The sequence below is a fragment of the Neurospora tetrasperma genome, assembly GCF_000213175.1.
Source record: "Neurospora tetrasperma FGSC 2508 unplaced genomic scaffold NEUTE1scaffold_81, whole genome shotgun sequence".
In the NCBI taxonomy this organism is placed as follows: Eukaryota; Fungi; Ascomycota; class Sordariomycetes; order Sordariales; family Sordariaceae; genus Neurospora; species Neurospora tetrasperma.
Window position 1 is genome coordinate 3737823 of NW_009799179.1, and position 21171 is coordinate 3758993.

Sequence of the window (21171 nt, forward strand, 5' to 3'; positions counted from 1 at the left end):
GGGGGTGGATCGTTAGAGCCGTCATGTTACTAGGTAACCGACTTAATCTCCGTCCTTGTTTTAATCTTGAATCAGTATTGACATACCTTGATCTCTAAATATTCGAAGCCATTGAGGAACCCTCGACGATTTTGCTTGATCAGCCAACCAGAACCAATTAATGACCGAAGCATGTCACGATGTCTTCGGATGCAAGAAAACAGAGACTGCAAAGACACTTTTCTGCCTCCGGACAGGATTACTTGATCCACAAAAACAGGAAGTAAATGGTCGTGCACGAACTCGAATCAAGACCCACGTTGGTGGCAGATCGACCCAATGCGATCTACCCTCCACGCATTAGTAGACGGGTTTCATATTGACAGTCTCTCTACTCCCCCGCATTCATGGATGAAGCCCTTCCCGAAGAAGAGTTTTGATGGGCTTGATGGGGAAGTCACTGACATACATGAGTGGGCACTTGATGATCATGACCAAGAATGAACACAGTCCTCGTTTGTTTGTCTAGTGTACTTGCCATCGATCTGGCCAAACAATCTGCTAGAGGGGCTAGTGGACTGTGATAGGAAGAGAAACCCAGGTTAAGAAATGGTTGTCATAAACATGTTGGTGCCATACACATCCCGGCAAGACATCCGGCAGACACTCATCGGGTGTAGTGTAGTCCTGACAGGTAGAACCCAGGAGTTGCTTCCGGTAATACCAGCTTACACGACATCAATAATGTTTTGTGAAATCTGATCCCTTCTCGACTGCGAATGTTGAAAAGGTGTTGACAAATGAGGGCACTTGACCAAGACTATGACAACGTGACAGTCTGTCGCAGCTTCAAACACGTTTCAGCTGATCGAGAGGAAGACTGACATAGTATCGCCCTGTTTGACAACACTTGACACCTAGCATTCTTATGTGACTAAATGGCACGTATATGCCTTCAAACTGGATGAAGTTTGTAGTCCAATCTGGTTTGACGTGATCAGAAAGAGGCTGCTTCAGCAACGCGCGAGCCGGTGATAAGAACTCAACATTTCAGGAAACTTGACCAGAGGTACTGTTGAGATCCGTATCCAGTTGTGTGAGATCAGAAAGGATGAGTCTCCAATATCGGTCATGCTCTCCTCGAGCTACAACGAAAGTGACTCGGTTGACTCGTCCAGGGAAATACTCTGGTGAGACAGCCTCAAAGCGTTGGGCATGAGGTTGAAAACCGAAACTGGTTGAAGTAGATCAAGGAAGATGCGATGAACTTGAAGTTGTGCCTTTCGAGGAAAGAAGCTGAGATACGTCGCAACTTCGCAAACGGAATTACAAGCGCAGTGCCGCAATTCTACTGTGTCCAAGAAGACACAGATGGCAGTCGCTAACCAGCCACCAACATAACTGAAGTCCGAACTTCTCCTCGAACCTGGCGTTCCAGTCACACTCCATCCATCTCTTCAGTGATTTCTTCTCTGCATGCTGCGTATTCCACTGGTCACTAGTCACTACTAAGCAACTACCCCAACCAATCCAGAACTTTGATCGACTGGGTGCCCAAGAAGACACGAAGGTAGGAGCTGAGCCACACTGCTTTTCGACATATGACTGACATTCCAATATGAATACGCACAGAACGAGGCATATAGCTCCAAATCGAAATCGATTAGAGGTCTCCCGACGTCCACTTGAGATGTCTCGAACGTGCTGTGGTTCGTCCCGTCCCGTCATTGCACTTGCGCCGGTCCCAGCCAGCTTTGCTGCTCGCCTCACTTCACGTCGCCCCAAAGTCGCGAATACCACTTGGAAGTCGGCATTTTCGCCTTGGAAACTCGTACATTGCGCTCGTTCCCCATGGCAGTGTTGAAAATGAGAACAGGCCCGGCCCATCCCGGAGGTGATTGCCAGAGTCAAGCAGACTTGTCAAAAGTAGGAAAAGCATAACCCAAGCTGGCTTGTCAAGTGGAATCTTTTTTTAAAGAGTCCGGGGGCACAGGGGCAGGGGTTCTGTCCACAGCTACCAATGCCAACGTTCTAGGCCACCTAGCCAGTGTTAGTTGGTGCTGATGGGCGGCCATTCAGGGGCATCGACACAGTGGGGGCTCGCCAAGCACGCCATGTCACCTCGACATGATTGACGATCAGGGCAAACCGGGGAAGTTAGCCGGTAGCGTTCATAGGTAGGGTAATCACTGCACAACTTCACGTTACCACAGAACGACCCAGGTGGGCTGAAGCCTCAGCTACAGTGGGCAACTGGCTGTCGTGTAAAAACATACAGCTTCAGCGACTATGGCCAAGCAAAAGCTTCATGTTTGCAGTCACTTGCCGGCCCAAATGGTTCAGACATTTCAAAGGGTTCGTCGGCCAATCCGGAGTGTTGGCAAGATCTACACACGTCCTATCCACCATAACAGATTACACACTGTTGACCTGCGTCTCGGCTCACTATCATCTCTTCTAATCTCATTATCGCTATCGGGAAACCCCGTTGCTTAGTGCTTGGTTACTTTTCGGTTGCTCGGAACCCCGAATGCGGAATAGTGTCGTGGCGTAGGCTGTCAGTCTTACGCGCTTGCTGATATGTGTGACGCCGCAGCCTAACTCGAAATGTCAAGTTAATATTGGTGAGATACTCGGCCCCCCATGTTTCCATTTTCGAAAGCGTAAACGGCGACAATGGAACTTTCCTCACCTGAACTCACTGCAGAGAACTTCTTCCTCCTCATCTTCTCTCGTCTGTGGGAATCGGATCTTTCTTCGCTCAACGACCACCAAAGAAGCGTCACCGGGAAGCCGCTTTGACCCTTGCCCACGTTACGTTACCCGCCCTCAATTCTGGGACCACTTACATCCTCAACCTCTTCAACGAAACTGCGATTCAAGCCACGAAGCCTCGAACAGAGACCCTTTTTTTGGCACCTTGGAGACAACTTGCTCTCCGTAATTCCAAATCCACACCGATAACAAGGTAGCCATACAAAGGGAGATCTGCAACTTTATTGTCTCCCTCGAGTCCCGATTCCCTGGAGTTATCCACCTCGCGCGTATTCGAGGTCCGTCAAGGAGAGCTGCTTTCCAGGTGAGATGATTCGTATCATTCCTTAAGATATCATGCGTTATACAAACACCTCCGGGCCGCCTTCGCCGCCTAGCGCTTCGAGCTTCAGGATTGCGTACACACCTATGATCCGCTTTCCCCACGCTTAGATGATTGTCTCGCACAATGCAAGGGCTGTCGTTATCCTGAGCGACCCAATCTTATCTCCCAGAAAGCAACCGCTCGGTTCTGCATGGAAATCCGAAGGGTTTGTCAAGAATTATTTGCTGATTTTGGTTTGACGAAAGCCGCGTTCCCGCCAATTGCAATCATCCAGGCACATTGAACATTATCTCGTTCGGACTTGTCGCCATATCTCCACCCTGCCACCATGACTTCTTCATTGCCTCTCCAACCACTCGCAACTTATGCTGAGGATCCCCACTCTGGTCCGGACAGCAACCCGTTATCCACTCTGAATCTCACAATTCTCAAGAGTCTCTCAGACAAGAAAACGAGAGGTGGGTAGCAGTGATCAATATGGTCGCTGTTGGTGGATACAGACCAGGCTGATTGTTTTGGGTATATAGATGGTCAACCACCTAAACGGCGTGGCCCCAAGCCGGACAGCAAGCCAGCACTCACACGACGCCAAGAGCTGAACAGGCAGGCACAACGGTATGCTTCTCCAAATGTTCATCAACGCCTCGATGCCTGCTGACCACCTATGAAGAACACACCGCGAACGAAAAGAGCTATACATTAAAGCCCTTGAAGATGAAGTTCTGCGTCTCAAGGAGATCTTCGGGACCATCTCACAAGACAAGGAGCGTCTCGCCGAAGAGAACCGGCGGCTGAAAGCTAAGCTAGCCCAGAACGACGCGGCCGGCGATCCAATTGCTGCCGACACAAACTTCTTTGACCAAATGGTTAGCAGTCCAAGCGGGCCGAGCCCTGGATACACTTCCAGCTCCAGCATGTTGGGAAGCGAAAGCTACCTACCGGGGGGACCGTCCAGCCAAACCACCTTCCCATCACCACCTTCATCTACGACGACGACCTCGCCGGTTTACCGTCCATCCCTCGGGGGACCGAGAGATTTCAACACCGTTTTGGGAGATGGCGCAGGTGGTCTGGTATCAAAGAGGGATCCAGATTTGGATTATGATCAAGCCGGTATTGATTTTGTGTTAACGTACGAGTTCCCACCTCCTTCGAACCCCAGTCGGTAAAAACAAAGGAGAAACGGAGATCCATGTTGCTCGTCTTCAATGCTGGAGGGTTCGACAACTTTCTGATACACGAGAGAAAAAGGGAAGGGAACAGAAGCAACTAACAAGTGCCCCTTGGTTCTACCTTTTTTTAGACTCGAGCGCCCGTGCATGGAACACATGACATGGCTACTAGAACGAGGAACCGGCACCGAAGATAGAGCGCAACGAGAGCCCTGCGGCCACGCGCTCATGGCTTCCTGTCCTCCCGAGCCCTTCTCCGAGCTATCGCCAGAGAGCCCTTTCGGGCACACCAACACCATTCACGCTCACGGTCACGGTCACCCCCCGATGCCTACTAGCATTAGCGGTGGTGGTCAGCGCACATGGGAACTCAGCAAAGCCGACCTGGCTACGCTGCTCGACCTAAGCAAGCGGCTAGATCTTGACGGGGAGATCACTCCTGTCATGGCTTGGGGGATGGTCCTCGCTCATCCGCGGCTTGCCGAGTTGCAGCTGGAGGACTTTGCGCGGTTGACGGAGGAGTTGGGGAGCAAGGTTCGGTGTTACGGGTAGGTTTTTGCCTTTACCTCTCCCTCAGTTGCCGAAAATGCTTTCCTTTGCCTGTGTCAAAGTGAAGTAATGGATTGCTAATTTCTTTCTTTGGTGTGGTTATAGGTTTGGCGCTGTGATGGAAGAGTTTGAGGTTAGGGATGCGTTGGAAAATCTGTTTTCGACAAAGCCGGATGGAAGAGTGTTTGAGGATTTTTGAGAGGACGGTGCTGGTCCGGTCGCCTATAATAGCTGGCTGAACAACTGATGAGAGAGGCCTTGGCAGGTATCTTTTTGTAGACATTCAAGTTACCCTTGTTTAGACAAGCTGCAGTGGAAAATCAATTATCACTGAACGGGCCCCAAACTGCCATTCGGGGCATGATGAAATCCAAGCTATCTCAAAAGAGAAATGTCAGAATAATACTAGCAACACCGAGCAAAGGTCGACAAAAGATGTCAAAGAAAGGTGTACCGGAAATGGTGACAACAAGAGCATTGGGCTTGCTAGGGTGAAGACGGTGAACCTACTCACCTGAAATCCAAGATACTGATTGGTCAGTTGCTCGTCGGTGAACCCCCATGCCCGCCACGGTGTAGAGGTAAGGAGCTACGGAGAGCCCCACACCTCACAATTACCCCACCCTGCGAATTTCTGAGTTTTGGGGCAATTTGCTGCACGGCCCGGACAGCAGAATCCCACAGCGACACAGCCCCGGCGAATTCGAAGCAACCCCTCCGAGTCCTGGGTCCTCTTTTTATTTTTGTCTTTGCCAACTTGCGCCAGGTCCCGACTATCGATATTATTCCGATATCGTTTCGTCGCCCACATACGACATCCAAATCATGACGAACCCTACTCCTGGCCTTTCGGGCCTCGTCGACCTCATCGACTCCCTCCCCGACCTGGGTGCCACTTGGGGCCCCGCCATCACCACCGAGACCACTCTCAATGGCGTCCCCTACGCCCCCTACTCCAAGGGCGACAAGCTCGGCCGCATGGCCGACTGGACTGCCGATTCCAAGGATGGCCGCGACGGCCGTGGCGGTCGCCAGCAGTACAACAGGAACTTCCGTGGTGCGTTATCCTACCCGGCCTCTGTCCTCTTCATGACCCTTTTGAGGTCTGGATGAGAGTGATGATGTTTACTAACTTCCCACTCCAGACCAGCAGATCTACGGTGCCGGTTCCACCTCCATCTTTGCGCCCCCCGTCGCCGAGGACGAGTCTTCCTTCTCCGTTGTCTCCAACGTCAAGGACACTGGCAAGACCCGCTTCGGTCGTGGTGCTGTCTTTACTAGAGGCCGTGGCCAACGCGGCGGTGCTGGCGCCCAGGCTGGCAGGGGTGGTGGCCGTCAGACCTTCCAGAGGACAGGTCGCGGTGGTCAGCAGTACGGTGGTGGCTACGACGGTGGCCGCGGTGGCCGCCAGAACACTGGCGCTCGCGGTCGCCGCTTCGGCTGGAAGGATTATGACAAGCCCCAGCGCAACCGTGATGCTTCGATCAACATCAAGGGTGACTGGAAGTTGATTGAAGAGATTGACTACAACCGTCTCAGCAAGCTCAACCTCGAGACCGACGAGGGTGAGGATGTCGATGACTACGGTTTCCTCTACGCCTACGACCGCTCCTACGACAAGCCCGTGGTCAAGAACGCCGAGCGCAGGCTCGCTGCCATCGACCGTGCTGCCTACAACGTCACCACCTCTTCCGACCCCGTCATTCAGGAGCTTGCCGAGAAGGACGAAGCCACCATCTTCGCCACCGACAACATCCTCTCCATGCTTATGTGCGCTCCCCGCTCCGTCGCTCCTTGGGATATCGTCATTTCCCGCCAGGGCAACAAGATCTTCTTCGACAAGCGCGACAACGCCGCTCTCGACCTTGTCACCGTCAACGAGAACGCCGCCGACGCTCCGCTCGACGCTTCCGAGGGTTCCAAGGATGGCATCAACCAGCCCCACGCCCTTGCCGAGGAGGCCACCTTCATCAACCACAACTTCGCCAACCAGGTTGTCGTCGAGAACGAGTCCGAGAAGGTCAACATGGCCCACGAGAACCCCTTCTACAACGCCTCCGAGGAGAACGTCCCCCCTGCCTCCAAGGCTTACAAGTACCGCCGCTTTGACCTCTCCACCAGCGAGGAGGAGTCCACCTTCTTGGTTGTTCGTACTGAGATCGACGCTGTTCAGAAGAATGCCACCGACGGCAAGAACCAGCTCGTTACCGTGCACGCCCTTAACGAGTGGGACAGCAAGGCCCAGGGCGCGGGCGGTGCCCTCGACTGGAGGACCAAGCTCGCTTCCCAGCGTGGTGCCGTTGTCGCTACTGAGATGAAGAACAACAGCTGCAAGCTCGCCAGGTGGACTGTCCAGTCCATTCTCGCCAAGGCCGACGTCATGAAGCTTGGGTAAGTTTTGCGCCCTATGTTGATCAATACTAAATACTAACCACTTTTTCTTTTTCCCCGATAGTTTCGTCTCCCGCGTCAACCCCAAGGTCAACGACAAGCACGTTATTCTCGGCGTCGTTGGCTGGAAGCCCAAGGACTTCGCCAATCAGATGAACCTCCAGCTCTCCAACGGCTGGGGTATTGTCCGCACCATTGCCGATATGTGCCTCAAGTCCGAGTCTGAGGACGCCAAGTTCGTCCTCGTCAAGGATCCCAACAAGAACATTCTTCGTCTGTACGAGGTCCCCGCCGGCAGCCTCGACGAGGAGGCTGAGGAGTTGGACCAGGTCGAGGAGGATGGTGAGGAGGCCGAGGAATAAAATACCTTTGGACGTGTAGAGTGGGACATTGTAATAGGAGGCATTTGCTGAAGAGGAATAGAAAGCCTCTATGATGCAAAATGTGTGAGAGGGTTATGAGGATTTGGGGATCTGAGCAAGTGCGATATGCTCTCCCCTGGACCGATGGGAAGCGGAGAATAAAAGCAGTTTCATTATTCAGTTCAAGAGCGTTTTTTGCCACTTGTGTTTCGAGATTATGGTTGGTTTCTTTCGAAGGCGTTCATGAACCGAGAATGTCACTCATGGCAGGACTTTCATATGCCGTCTCGAGAAACAAAAAGGTGGTCTGCGTTGACAAGACTGAATGGAGACATGGGCGTGGCTCGTGTAGCGTACATGGTTCAGATACTATGCAGCGGCTTATGATGGCGGGGGGATATCCATAGACAAAAAACTCCGAAGTCAACAGAGTTTGAAAGGATAGTTGATCGCTCGCGCGTCAAACCAATTGTCTTGATTCTGGCGATTCTTTGTTGAAGGGCCACTCTAGTCTCACGTGACTTCGCGACGCATTTTGGCGTTTGTTGCTTACCTACCAACGCAGATTTGCCCCTCGCGTTCTTTACCGGACCCGTTTGCTACCCGTTTGTTGCCCGCTTGCAGATCCATCATGCATGTCTTCGCCACTGCGACTGAATACTAACCCACAACTCCGGCGCTGTCAACCTGTCCCATCTCCTCATTCCATCACCGGCATCATCTCCAGCATCGATCTCAATCATTAATATCCCCTTTCGATTCAGTTATAGCAACGGCGCGCAATTTCCAATCATCTCACCACCAAATCAATATAACAAAAAGCGCGGCATCAATTTCTACACTAGGAAGCTGGAATCATGCCACCAAAATTATCATCGTCATCCTCCGCCGCCGGGAAACTGACCAGCTCTTCCTCCAAAACTCCCGTCAAGTCTGCCCGAAATAAAGGGTATATCACCAAGACGCCCATCTCTTCGAAGGCGAAACCGAAGCCGAATGCGAGTATCCTAAATTACTTCAAGAAGGCGGCCGATGAGACCCTTTTCATTGGTGAGGGTGGGGTGACGGCTGAGGATTTGGAAGGGGTTGATGGGGTTGGGGTTGAAGGCGAGGGTGAGAGTGAGGGTGGATGTGAGGTTGAAGTTGAAGGTGGCGGTGTTGATTTGAAGGATGCAGAAGAGGATGAGAAGCAGTCCAATGACATTGGGGGGCTGACTAAGAAGAGAAGTCTCACTTCTGATGGTTCGGAGGAGGAGACGAAGGGAAAGAGGGTGAAGGCGGATGCAGTTGAAGTGAAGAAGGAGACGGAGCAAGAGGAGGTAAAACTGCAGAGTGAAGAAATGATAAAAGAAATGCTGGCGGTACCGCATAGTAGCGGCGCGCAAAGCGCAAAGTCGGTTAGGAATCCGAGGAGAGGTCCATTCTTGGACGATTCAGACGAGGAGGATGGGGGTGAGGCGGAGGCGGTGGAGGGGAGCGCCGCTCCTGTCAAGTCCGCGGGTTTATCAGACTACGAGGGAAGGGAGAAAAGGGATGAGTCGACCGACAAGACGGAAGTCGAGACCTTGGAAAACGTTACGAAGAAGTCTAGAGTTCCTCTTTTACGACAAGAGACATCCGGTGCTAGAGCGGACACCCAAACCAACCAGGAAGACGAACCAGCAAAAGACGGTGCAGATCAAATCGACAAGGACCCACAAGAAGACAAGGAAAACCACTACAACGACCTTCAAGGCGAGGAACTGAGAGAGAAGCGGTACGTGCAGGAGCAAGCCAGGCTTGAAGCAGAAGAGCGACGAGGTTTTATTGGAGAGGATGATGATTATGGCGAACTGATGTTGGACGATGCCGGATTTATCGATGAGATTGAGGACGATGATGATCTAACATTTCCCCCGGCGAACCCGGATGCCATTACAGAAAGCTGTCCCATATGCAACGCAAGTCTCACCGGCGTAACAAGCGACCAGGCCACCGCGCACGTCAACGCTTGTCTTGATGGGAACCCCTCGCCATTTCCTCCTCCAAATCAAACAGCCGCAGAGCAACGAGTACCCAATGTCAAGGAGGAATTTCAGGAGAGCGCAAACTTAGTGAATGATACAATGGCGGGTCTCACAGAAGGTAGCAAACGCTTCGCTTCTCGCGCCGCCGTTGCCCGCCCAGGACAAGCAAACCCCTTTACGCTCCCTGGCGACAACGACGATCATAACCCTGGCCCCGATGTGAAACTTAAAGGAACTGGCAGCTCAGCCTTCAGCAAACTAATGTCCTCCCACGCCGAATCAGCCGCCTGGGCCACTGCCGCTGCCGCCGAGTCTGCCTCTCGGGGAATGCCCGCTTACAAACGAACCTGCCCTTTCTACAAAATTATGCCCAACTTCTCAATATGTGTTGACGCTTTCCGTTACGGCGCCGTCCAAGGCTGCAAGGCCTACTTCCTTAGCCACTTCCACAGCGACCACTACATGGGCCTCTCAGCCAGCTGGGTACATGGACCTATCTACTGCAGCAAAGTGACCGGGTCGCTGGTAAAGACGCAATTGCGGACAGCGGCCAAGTACGTCGTCGAGCTGGAGTTTGGGGAGACCGTGCCGGTGCCCGAGACGGGCGGTGCTGTGATGGTTACCATGATTGAAGCAAATCATTGTCCGGGGAGTTCGCTGTTTTTGTTCGAGAAGAAAGTTGGCAAGGAGGGAAGGACACAGAGGATTTTGCACTGTGGCGATTTCAGGGCGTGTCCAGCGCATGTGGAACATCCGTTATTGAAGCCGGAGACGCTCGATAAGGTGACGGGGAAGATAAAACAGCAGAAGATTGACGTTTGTTACCTTGACACGACGTATCTAAATCCGCGGTATTCGTTCCCACCCCAGGAGGATGTGATTCAGGCGTGTGCCGAGGTGTGCGCAAAACTTGATAGGGGGTTGAAGGAGGGGAATGAAGCCGAATGGGAGCGGCTATTGAGGATGAGAGAAAGTGGCGGTAACGCAAAGGAGGGGCAAGATGTCACTCAGTTCTTTGGCTACAACAGTAAGAGGAAGGGGGATGGCGGCATCACATCAAACCCAACACCGCCCGAGGAGGAACAACAAGCAGAAACCAAACCCCCTCCCAACGCCTTCACCGCTCTCACCTCTTCTTCTACTATCCGCAAAAACCGCCTCCTTGTAGTCTGCGGCACCTACTCCATCGGTAAAGAGCGCATCTGCGTCGCCATCGCGCAAGCCCTCGGCTCCAAAATCTTCGCTTCCCCTTCCAAGATCCGCATCACCAAACAGCTCGACGACCCCGAGCTCTCCAGCCTGATGACCGCGGACCCCCGCGAAGCCCAAGTGCACATGCAAGCCCTCGGCGAGATCCGCGCCGACACGCTGGCTGAGTACCTCGAGCTGCACCGGTCCAACGGGTTCAGTCGCATTGTCGGGTTTCGTCCCTCGGGGTGGAGTTACCGGCCCGGTTCCGGGTCCAATAACAATAACAACAGCCACGAAATACAGTTACCGCCCGACATCGACACAGGGCCCCCCGCCTCCGTCCCCGTCACCGCTGCTCTCCCTCCCTCGTCGCTGCCAACCACGCACCTCCTCCACGGTAACCGATTCCGCCCCCGCTTCTTTGCACAGAACGTGGTCCCCCAGCGCGGGAGCGGGAGGGAGGCCATGTGCTTTGGGGTTCCCTATAGCGAGCACAGCTCGTTCAGGGAGCTGGCGCTCTTTTTGATGGCGTTGAGGGTGGAGAAGGTGGTGCCGACGGTGAATGTGGGGAGCGAGGCGAGTAGAGCGAGAATGAAGGGGTGGATTGATCGGTGGGTGGGGGAAAGGAGGAGAGGGGGCTTGGTGAGGGTTTTGCATGAGCAGGAAGGGGGAAAGGGAGAGAAAGGGGAAGGTACAAAAGGGCAGAAGTTTTGGGATGGGAAGGATGGGAGTGGTGGGGAGGTTTATTGGTAATCTGTGCGGTGATTTGTATGGTGGTGTGCGGAAGCGGTGGGAAAGGGGGGAGTGCGGTTGGTCGGTTGTTTGTAAATCTCTTTGAAACTCTATCCGGCCGTTGTGTTTGCGTTTCCACTCGCACATGGAGAACACCGCCCTTGCCTATTTCTCGGTTCAACTCGGCCGTGTTCATTCCTCATCTGGTATCCGCCTATGTGACACTCTTGACGCCCTGCCTGCCTGTCTTCTCCCGTACCATCCCATCCTGGTCTCTGGCCCTCTTCGTTTGCCCTTGATTCTCGCGCGCGTTTCCTTCCAGCTTCATCAATTGCATTAGTTGATAAACAACGTTGGTAGTGACAATAACGGGTCGAAAGTTATGGTGTGCGTTCCGTGAAGTGGTTCTAGAGCGAATGATCCCCTCCTCCTCCTCTCCTCTCACATTTAACCCTGCTTAGCTTTAGTGGCCTGGTTGGCCGCCTCTGCAACACGGCGTTAGTATGAATCCAACCCATTCATCCCTTCCATGCAGCCACCACGAGCCCCTTCTCACTCAACACACACCAAACATACCTCTTCTCGTGGCATCCTCTAACAACTGAATATCCACGCTCTCCTGGGGCAGGTGAACGTAACGGACCACAGACCCGCGGATAAACACATTCTTGACCGCGCTCAGATGCGGATACTTGAGCTCTTCGACGACTTGGATGTTGTCGAGCTTGATGTTGAGGAACTGGTCGACGCTCTTGAGCACGCCCCGGATCTGGATGTCGTTCTTGAGCTCGACCGTGACCTCGTGGTCGATGAGGGTTTTGAAGAAGCTTTTTGCGTGAAGTGTCAGTCTGTATTTGTTTGACTAGATATTGCAGTGGGTGCTTGAAAGGGAAGAAGGGGGGGTGGGAAGATGTGGTGTGGTGTCGATGCGCTGGTTCGTGTTTATGAGGGAATGCAGGGGTTGATGAGCAATGTTGGTAAACAGTGTGGTATGTTGAAAACTAAGTCATCATGTGTCAACTCAAGCAGGGCTTGGTCCAGGTGTGTGAAGCAACTCCTGATATGCGTCGCAGACCTCGTTATGCTCGACTTCAAAGCAGCATCACAACATAGCGTAGACTTGACCCCACTAGTAAATGATGACTTGATGTGATGAACGAACACGAGTGCTTCTCTTGGGTTAGATGAGATTATTGGATTACCTGAAGAACAACATGGTGTATGTATCAGTGTTGTTAAGTTACCAAATGAGTGACGGAAAAAGAAAGCAACCTTGATGTTAAGATATGTTGGACAACAGAACTAAGGTGACGGGCATTCATCAATTGGTTGAGTTGCCCGTTGCTTGCTGGAACTGTACACGCCAAGGAGACAACTGCCCAACTCGGTGGAGGACTTGGAAAGAGGTGAGCCGCGCTTTGGGAGTCCGAGCGTCCATAAAGTGCAGTGGGAGCACAGACCATTTGTTCTCTATCCGCCAAGACCTGCCCGTATCGTGCTACCAGAGTAGGTAAGTACTGGCAGCTGACAGCCCGGGGAGGTAGGCAGGTATGACACAGTTAGTTTGTACACTACAGAGCTGCCCTGCCTCCTGAGAGTGCCCATGTTGAAGTCGAACCAAAAGTGTCCTACTGACCTCTACAGGAAAGTGCTGACAAGTGTGGCACAGGTTCAGTTGTCTGTTGAGCAACGGCAACGCGAGGAATTCACAGGCGCGACACGGGCACATCAGTCACACAAACTCAAACACGGAAATAGCATTGCGAGGCCCAGGGCAAGGGCAACTTGGAACCCCAATTCCACTTGCAACTCGAAGTGTACTCTACCTCTGCTACGTAACTTAGTCACCTAACCTACTTACGTACACTTACAACGCAGAACGCTACCTACAGAGCAAGTGGAAGTTGAAAAAGGCCCGCCCAGCGCTCTGGCCCAGCCCCATCATTGCCTGATTCCCACACGGGTCGAACAGCTACCTAGACACCACTCGGGCATTCTTCACTCCCCGCGAGCGACAGTCAGGGTCGACAGGGATGTGCCATCAGTTATTGTGCCGTCATTGGATTGTGTATCGACCAGCATCGACCGCCTTTCAGCGAGCGAGGCAGACCGCGACGAGCATCCCTCGAGCACGTCGTGGACGCGGCAGCCTTCCCGGGTCCTGATACCCCTTATTAGACAGACAGACGCCATATCGACATCGCCGTTACCTACCGAGGACCCAGACCAGCCAGCCCCCCCAAGACCCCCCGAGTCCGGATCCTCTTCCACGGAACTCCCTAAAATCCCAACAGATACCTGGAACCCCCGACAGCACACGGGCCGGAAGTCGCCGCGCCAGGATCACCCGTAGTAAGGTGCGCAGCAGCCAGCGGCCAGCACAAAAAAAGCCAGGAGCGCGCGCGGGGTTGCCGATTACGCAGCAACAATGCCGCCGCCCTCGGGCCAAAAAGGCAGCCAGAAGGGCACGGGGAAGAAGGGTGGAGCGGGTGTCATGCGTCAGCACCAGCACCCGCGCAGTCGCAACACCACGCCCAGCGCCGGCTCTCCCCAGGTCGCCAGCCTGCCCCCCATTGAGCAGCACGAGACGGCTACCCTGGACGTGCGCTTCGACCTCTTCCGCAACATCACGTACGACGACCTTGTCGACCACGTCGCTAACAACACCGCATCGCCCGACTCCAAGAGCCTCGATGGCCTCCTGTCCCGCCTGTCACGTCTTAGCGAGGTCATTGACAAGCGGGGCACCAACTGTGACAAAGGCATGCGTCTGCTCGCCCAGTCCCGCCGCCTCCGCGAGAGCGAGCTGGCTGCCGAGCGCGGCCGCGAGGAGGAACGCCGCCAGAAGGAAGCCGACGAGGAGGAGCGTGCCGAGCGCAAAGCCAACAAGAAGAAGCGGAAGGCCACCGAGAACCTGGCCCCGCCCCAGGGAAATAGTATAGGTCCGTTACCACCACCTTCACCTTACCACCGTGCATTCCCTCCCCAATTGAAATTATCTACCTGCTTTGACAATACAAAGCATGGTCCTGACTCCCCTCTCTCCTCCGCAGAATATTCTTCCCCGGTTCGCGAGTCCGGAAACAAAGCCAGGAAGCTCTCCCGCGATGATTCTGCCAGCTCCTCTCTCTCGCCAGTCGCCCCCAGGACGCCCTCTGCCATGGAGGCCGACGAAAAGACAAAAACCGAGGAAAATGACGACGACGACGACGATGACGATTCCGATGACGATGGCCAGCCTCCGCCGCCTGCACGACCACAGGCCAACACTTTTGGCGATGACCCATCTACCTTCCCCGATCCGACCGTCTACGAAATCCTCCCGGTGAAGCCGGGCATGACAGAAGACGAAATCAAGGAGATCTATTCAGTTGCAGTGTATCCAAAGAGCGACCTGGCCGACATAATAGCTGGCGATCCCCCCGATAAAGACTTCAGCAATGCGAAACCTAGCAATCAAATCAACTTTTCTACTTTCAGCACTTATGTCGAACCGTTTTTCCGACCGTTTACAGAAGAAGATCTCGCCTTCCTTAGAGAGCGTGGCGATCGAGTCACGCCCTTTGTTATGCCGAAGCGCGGGAAGAAACATTACACAGAAATATGGGCCGAAGAGGACGGCGCCATGGTCATTGATTCGGCAGATGTCAAGGACAAGCTGCCCCCCAACCAGCCTCGCGGTAACATAGAGAACATGAACGACGAAATTGCCGAGACAGACAAGCTCTCGGTTGGGCCCATTCTAGCACGGCTATTACAGACGATGCGGCCCGAGCATCGCGCACCGCCTGCGGATGAGAGACAAAACGGCGCCACTGCTGACGGGGATGTTACTATGAACGGCGTCGATCGCTTTGATTTCGGGGACACTCAACCACAGACAGCATCGCCCACGGTAAATGGAATCAATGGCACAACTGGACAGTCCACCTCAACCCAACTCCCGCCTGCGACTTTCATGCCCGAGTCCAACAGCGAATCATGGAAGAAAGCTTCGCATCCTAAACTCGATTATTCCCAAGTGGATGAACGTCTCAAACAAGAGCTACGACATATTGGCTTCCTACCTTTCCCGCCCGACCAAACCAACGGGACCTCTTCCACGGCCAACAACGTCTCATCATCGAATACAGGTAATAACAACACGTCTTCCACGAGCGGCTCATCTGCCTCGCATCCCTCCGGCGGCGATCCTGGTCCCACAGCTGCCGATTTCGATGGTCATTATGATGATGAAGTTGCCGCCCGATTACGTCTTCTCCAATCCCGTCTGCACGAGCAGGTTCTTCTTAACGGTGCCCGCAAAGCGCGCCTCACTGAGCTTGTCAAAGAGCGCATGGCGTTTCAAGAGTATCAGACCATTCTTGAAGACCTTGATAGCCAAGTGCAAGCAGCCTACCTCAAACGGACCCGTACAATGGGCAAGAAACCAAAGAAAGCCCGGCCAGGCGCCGCAAAGGATGGCGCCAACGCGAATGGCGGGTCCGGGACGCCCGGCCCAGGCGGTGCGGCAGGCATGGCGAGGCCAGGCATTGGAGACCTTACGCGCACGCTCATGGAGCGTAGGCGGAGGTGGATTGAGAACATGGGGCCGCTTTTTGAGGATGACGTGCCCCCTTCGGAAGATATGAGTCCAGCGGCAAGGAGGATTCGGGGCTCCAAACTCATGAAGGTTCCTAGGGTAAATGAAGAAGGGAGCACGATTTTTCCACGAGAAGCAATGGCTGAACTTATCAAGCGGGAGAAAGAGTCCTGGGACGACGAAGAGGCTGACGAGGAGTGACTAGCTTCTCCCACACATGTTACCTCCCAGGCCTCTTGCGGTCTTCCCATACTCAGAGTCCTCCTGTTCGGGCGTCGTCCCCGAAATTCCACAACGATGAGAATATGGCATAGATTGTGGATGTTCATCGAGATGAGCAACTCAGTACATCGGCTGGACCTGATGAGAAAGAACATGATCAATTCAACATACTGTTCGGATTCGATGAGGAAGAACTCGAGCAGGTCAGCACTTTGGCCGGGCCTGATGAGAAAGAAGAGCACGAGCAACAAAACGGACGTAAAACCCAGGTACAAGACCAACACCAAAACAAACGCGAAGACAAGTCAGAGGACAAACAACGGGACGAACTTCGTCCTGCAACAGAACTTTCCGGCATACGAAGGCGTCAGCGATGCAAGGAACGTACGATCAAGTGCATGGGATTCATAACGCCGTGCGATGAATGCAATGCATCAAGGCTGGCCTGGAGGATCACTGTCGCCTACCCCCATTTTTTTACCGTATGGTATAAGATGCCAGCGATGCAAAGGAATCAGCAGCTTTGTGTATACCGTCGAGAAGCCTTGCACGTCCTGTGTCAAGGCCGGAGTAGGAGATTAGTGTCGCCCAGAACTAAAGCGGCGAATCTCCCGAGGCACAGGATGTCAACGATGCACAAGGATACAACACCTCGTATGTACTATCGAGAAGCCCTGTCCGCCCTGTTTCAAGGCTGGCGTGGGAGATCAGTGTCGCTAAGCACCAATGGAGGTGGTGCGCAAGAAGTTGCCTGCGTCATGGGCACAAAAAAAAAAGTGTCAATCTCAGCAACAGAGGGTCGTGTTCTCCTCTCGTGAGAATGTCTGATTGACAGCTTTGGGTAAAGATCCTGCCGAAGCGTCAACTGGCCAAATACTGAGAACAACAAGTGGCTGCTCATGAGCTAGGAGGAGGACGGTCGCCTCAGTCACTTCTTTGCTTTCTATCTTTTTACATTTTTCATCATGGGATGACCAAGGTGGGTGTATCCGGTTTGGATTTTCTTATCACTGGCCTGTACCACTATACCTACTCGACTATTTTGGTTGACTATTTCCCACCCATCCCGTATTACTGAAAGGTTCTTGTCTCCTTATTTTCTTCCATCAGTGTACTTGGCTTCTCTGTTTTTGACTTTCCATCTATCTTTCCGGGGTTGGGAAGAGGCTACACAGCAGGTGTGGTCTTGTATGCATGGTCGGCGTTCTGGATGGTCAAAATGGCGTAAAATTGGGCAGGGTAGGGTACGGCAAAGAGGCTGGTAACCACTACTGCTTCTGGGTTCAAAGATGAGGCAGGTTGTCCGTTAGTGGGTTTTATCGCGATTATGGCTTGGGATATCATTTGGAGCACAAACCAGGCGACAGTACCAGGTATTGAATGAGATCACAGGAGAATGTCAGGCCGATGATATGTCTTCCATGTTACATGTATGTGACCTGCTCAATGATACAACGGGCATTGATGCGGGTCACTTTGTTCTTGTTCATGTTGCGTTTTCAAAAAAAAAAAAGTCAGCGATTCCGCTCATTCCGAACACTCCGTAAAATCAATCCCAGGACATGCCCGAGTCTTGAATATGTGTCAATATCTTAATTGTCAGTAAATGCATTGTCATGGCCGGATCCGATCTGTCTGGGTAATCGTGAATGAGTTCCGTTTCATAGGGCTGTGTTGTCACTACTTTTAACCACAATTCGGGATTCACGTCAAGAACGTAACACATACAAAACAAAACAAATGGAATTCGGCGCCTGTGCTTGCTAACTCACCGCGCTGTCTATCTAGGCACCTATAGCGCCTCGCTTATCTACCAGCTAAAAACTCACAAAACCGTCGTTGTTATTTGAAATTATACCCCCTCCTTCCGCCCCGACCCCGCCTCTCCAAGCCTGATATACAACTTCAACGCCCGCTCATAAGTCCACATTGTAACTGCGCTCGCTGGCGCTGCCTTGACCAAGCTGACCGTCAGTCCCCTATACAATCCCCTCACCCCCTCTCTCCTCACAATCGTCGCTACCGTCTTCACCATCCTCCCGTCATAAACGGGTATGTTCTTATGCACATACATTCCCCTCGTCGGTCCCTGCACTTGGATCCTCTTCCTCACCAAGTCCAACGGAAATGTGCCTGTCTTGGCCATCACGCTCGCCAACACGCCTGCCACTGCGCTACCCGAGCTGTAGGGCAGCTCAAGCTGGGAGAGCCGGGGCCGAAGGGTTTCGTACACGCAGAAGAACGTGCCCATGTAAGGGATGATTTGCGCCAACCCGGGCCCAAGGCCGCGGAAGTAACCGGTGACGCCTTCAGAGACGTAAATGGTTTTGAGCGCTTGAAGAAGAGAAGGGTAGACGCGCTCGACGCCTTGCGCGGCGAAGCGGGTACGTAGTAAATCGAGGGGGTAGGTAACTGCCGTGGCGACGCCACCGGCTGAGGCGCCGGCTATGAAGGACTCGACTGATGGGGGCAGGTGTTTGTTTTGGTCTTTGGGGAAAGCGGCTTGAAGAAACTGGGTGATGGAGCGGTAGGTGGTGAATTGAACGGCGGCGTACGAGACGTAGAGAAGCTCGGCGGGGATGTTGCCCTTCCAGAGACCTGTGAGACCTTCGGTGCGCAGAATGTGTCGGATTGTAGGGAGGGTGCCCTTGTAGACGGGCCCGCCGCCGATGATTTCGGCACCGCGCTGGTGGATGAGCGGGTCCGAGAGGGAGTGGTGTTGCAGCTGGAGGCGGATCTTGACGACGTCGAGGGGGGCGATGACGAAACTGTTGGGAGGCAGTACGGGGGCAGGTTAGTGACAGAGGTTGGTTGGGGCAAGGACTTTCTTAGGCAACTTTCAAGGGAAAGGGGGTCGTGACGGACGTACCGAGAGATCAAGCCGGCCGTTGCGCCGGCGGCTGTCACCTGAAGGCGGGAACCCTCATCCTTGAGGCGTTCGGCCTTGCCAGACATTCATCCAGCACGCAATACAGCGGAGAGACTGGAGAAGTGGGCGCGCCCGGTAAACGTGGGCTGAGCGATACGTGATCGACGGCCGGTCGTTGTCGAAGTGCGGGAGAGAGGGCCAGGCTCGAGCTGACGTAGAGATACCGCTACCTTGCGGACCGCAGGTACTAGCGTTCAGTGTGTTCGGGCTTCGGTGTTCAGATGTACCGACGGCAGTGCTGTGCGCCTTGCGGTGGTAGCTCCGGAGATGGCGCTTCGTGTGTTTCTTGGACGACGGTCGTCAAGCCTTTGCGGTTCTTTTGTAAATTCATGATAAGCAGATGTGGGATGTAACTGCGACAAGATATCAAATTGAAGTGAAAACTGCCCCAGGGCAGTGATCTAATTGGATGGGGCAGGCGCGCCAAGGCTTTGTTGAATCTTTTCCGCGTTGATCAGTCGTCTACCACCGGCTTGTACCATGGGATAAGACGGCGAATTGATAACGCACAAGGTTCATGCGCTGGTCCCTGATCAATGCCTTATGTGGCTGAGAAGTGTCGGGAATGAATGCGTGTACGTGCGTCTTAGATTTTCTAGAAGAGCCGAACATGTTTGTAATCCAATTGGGCCTCAGAAACGGAGACGGACATGGTACCTAGTGAATGGGGCTTTTGGTGTCGTTTGATGCTGCAGCGCAATGCCCTGGTTCTGTGTACACACTGCCTCCATGTATGTATGTGCTTAGGCGTTGCATCAAGCACTTGCCCATCTGCCCAGGGTGTTGTGGTCTTACTGCTTTTGCAAACTGATGGCGATGACGGTGACTCGCAAGGCGAAGTCTTATCCTTCTCGTCTTGAAGAGGCGTAGCCGTCATGACAGCAGTGACGACATTGTTCACGACTCGCACCTCGAGGATCAACAGGGGTGCCACGCGCTCAGCTCAGCCTTGGCTTCCACTTTGTCACTTGGTTTGAAGATCGTTGCACTGGCTACGTACGTAACGTCCTGTCGTGACCCGTATGGTCTGTGATAATTTGGTTGAGAGCTGTTGCTCTGTTGGGTAGAACGAGAGCCGGCATACAAACTGTGTGATGAGTCGTTATGGAATATTCTTGTCCTATAGAAGGGATGGCACCAAAGCATACATGATTCCTCGACATGAGTTGATGTGACCCTTAGGTTTGGCGTACCTGTGAGAGCTTTATCCCTATGGGGTAAGCAGGAGTTAATGATACCGGCGTCGGTCGAGCGGTTGTGGCACGGAAAGGGGGTACAGTAGGTGATTCCGTCCCCTCCTCCATCCACATGCTAATCAAATGGACACGTCCGGAGTCGAGGACGGTTCACCGTAGCACTGCCATGTCCGGGGTTGGCGCTAATTGGTTCCATCCGCCCGAAGGTTGCTACCCAGCAATCGCCCACAGCAACCATCTCACCACCCCAGTGAGGAGTCAACCCCAGTATTTCCTTGAATTGGCTAAAGCTGCCCACACCTGGCCCCAGTTCTCCAGGTACGTACCTGCCGACGGGATGCACCCCAGCGTTGTGAGAATGTCCACCTGCGCTCAATGCACAGGGCTCTCAACTCTTGCAGTTCACGAGATGGACCCCGTCATCTTCATCATCCCGCAGCAACGGAACTGGCAACAGGGCATCGAAGCGTAGCAGAATCCCGTGAACCCACCGGTGGGACTTTTGTTCATCCTCCGAGGCTGTTAGTTATATCCCTGATCTCCGTTCTCTCTTCCATCCCGTCTTCTTTCCGCTGTTCTTTCTTTTCTCTTACTTTTATTTTCAAGTAACGACTTTGCATCTTCACCACTTCACCTGCTTGCCCATCGAACCGAAGCGCTGCACGCCATCTGCAGCAACAGAACCTGCGTCCAACCTCATACATCCACCAAACCCCTTGCCATCCGCAGTGCTTGCAGTGAGTGCATAGAGATCGAGCTA

At 53.4% G+C, this 21171-nt stretch overlaps 6 protein-coding genes across 6 annotated transcripts; 4 read left to right on the forward strand and 2 right to left on the reverse strand.

Annotated features, from left to right (window-relative positions):
• Positions 1 to 3407: 3407 nt before the first annotated feature.
• Positions 3408 to 4803, forward strand: NEUTE1DRAFT_105272 (uncharacterized protein; the record flags this gene model as incomplete). The annotated part of the gene is made up of 4 exons (XM_009857617.1): positions 3408 to 3537; positions 3607 to 3694; positions 3750 to 4211; positions 4383 to 4803. 4 exons carry the CDS (start codon positions 3408 to 3410, stop codon positions 4801 to 4803), a joined length of 1101 nt encoding a protein of 366 aa, XP_009855919.1.
• An 818-nt stretch (positions 4804 to 5621) lies between these two features.
• On the forward strand, positions 5622 to 7753 carry NEUTE1DRAFT_90393 (eukaryotic translation initiation factor 3; the record flags this gene model as incomplete). Its single annotated transcript, XM_009857618.1, has 3 exons — positions 5622 to 5857; positions 5946 to 7191; positions 7256 to 7753. The coding sequence occupies 3 exons, from the start codon at positions 5626 to 5628 to the stop codon at positions 7551 to 7553; spliced, it is 1776 nt and encodes a 591-aa protein (XP_009855920.1).
• Positions 7754 to 8410: 657 nt separating this feature from the next.
• On the forward strand, positions 8411 to 11334 carry NEUTE1DRAFT_125795 (uncharacterized protein; the record flags this gene model as incomplete). Its single annotated transcript, XM_009857619.1, has 2 exons — positions 8411 to 11227; positions 11287 to 11334. The coding sequence occupies 2 exons, from the start codon at positions 8411 to 8413 to the stop codon at positions 11332 to 11334; spliced, it is 2865 nt and encodes a 954-aa protein (XP_009855921.1).
• A 133-nt stretch (positions 11335 to 11467) lies between these two features.
• On the reverse strand, positions 11468 to 12826 carry NEUTE1DRAFT_118711 (uncharacterized protein; the record flags this gene model as incomplete). Its single annotated transcript, XM_009857620.1, is given in 4 exon segments — positions 11468 to 11802; positions 11819 to 11967; positions 12059 to 12309; positions 12685 to 12826. The coding sequence occupies 3 exon segments, from the start codon at positions 12696 to 12698 to the stop codon at positions 11930 to 11932; spliced, it is 303 nt and encodes a 100-aa protein (XP_009855922.1).
• A 1084-nt stretch (positions 12827 to 13910) lies between these two features.
• Positions 13911 to 16285, forward strand: NEUTE1DRAFT_90398 (uncharacterized protein; the record flags this gene model as incomplete). Its single annotated transcript, XM_009857621.1, has 2 exons — positions 13911 to 14424; positions 14536 to 16285. 2 exons carry the CDS (start codon positions 13911 to 13913, stop codon positions 16263 to 16265), a joined length of 2244 nt encoding a protein of 747 aa, XP_009855923.1.
• Positions 16286 to 18062: 1777 nt separating this feature from the next.
• On the reverse strand, positions 18063 to 19241 carry NEUTE1DRAFT_132977 (uncharacterized protein; the record flags this gene model as incomplete). Its single annotated transcript, XM_009857622.1, has 2 exons — positions 18063 to 19054; positions 19156 to 19241. The coding sequence occupies 2 exons, from the start codon at positions 19239 to 19241 to the stop codon at positions 18139 to 18141; spliced, it is 1002 nt and encodes a 333-aa protein (XP_009855924.1).
• Positions 19242 to 21171: the final 1930 nt, after the last annotated feature.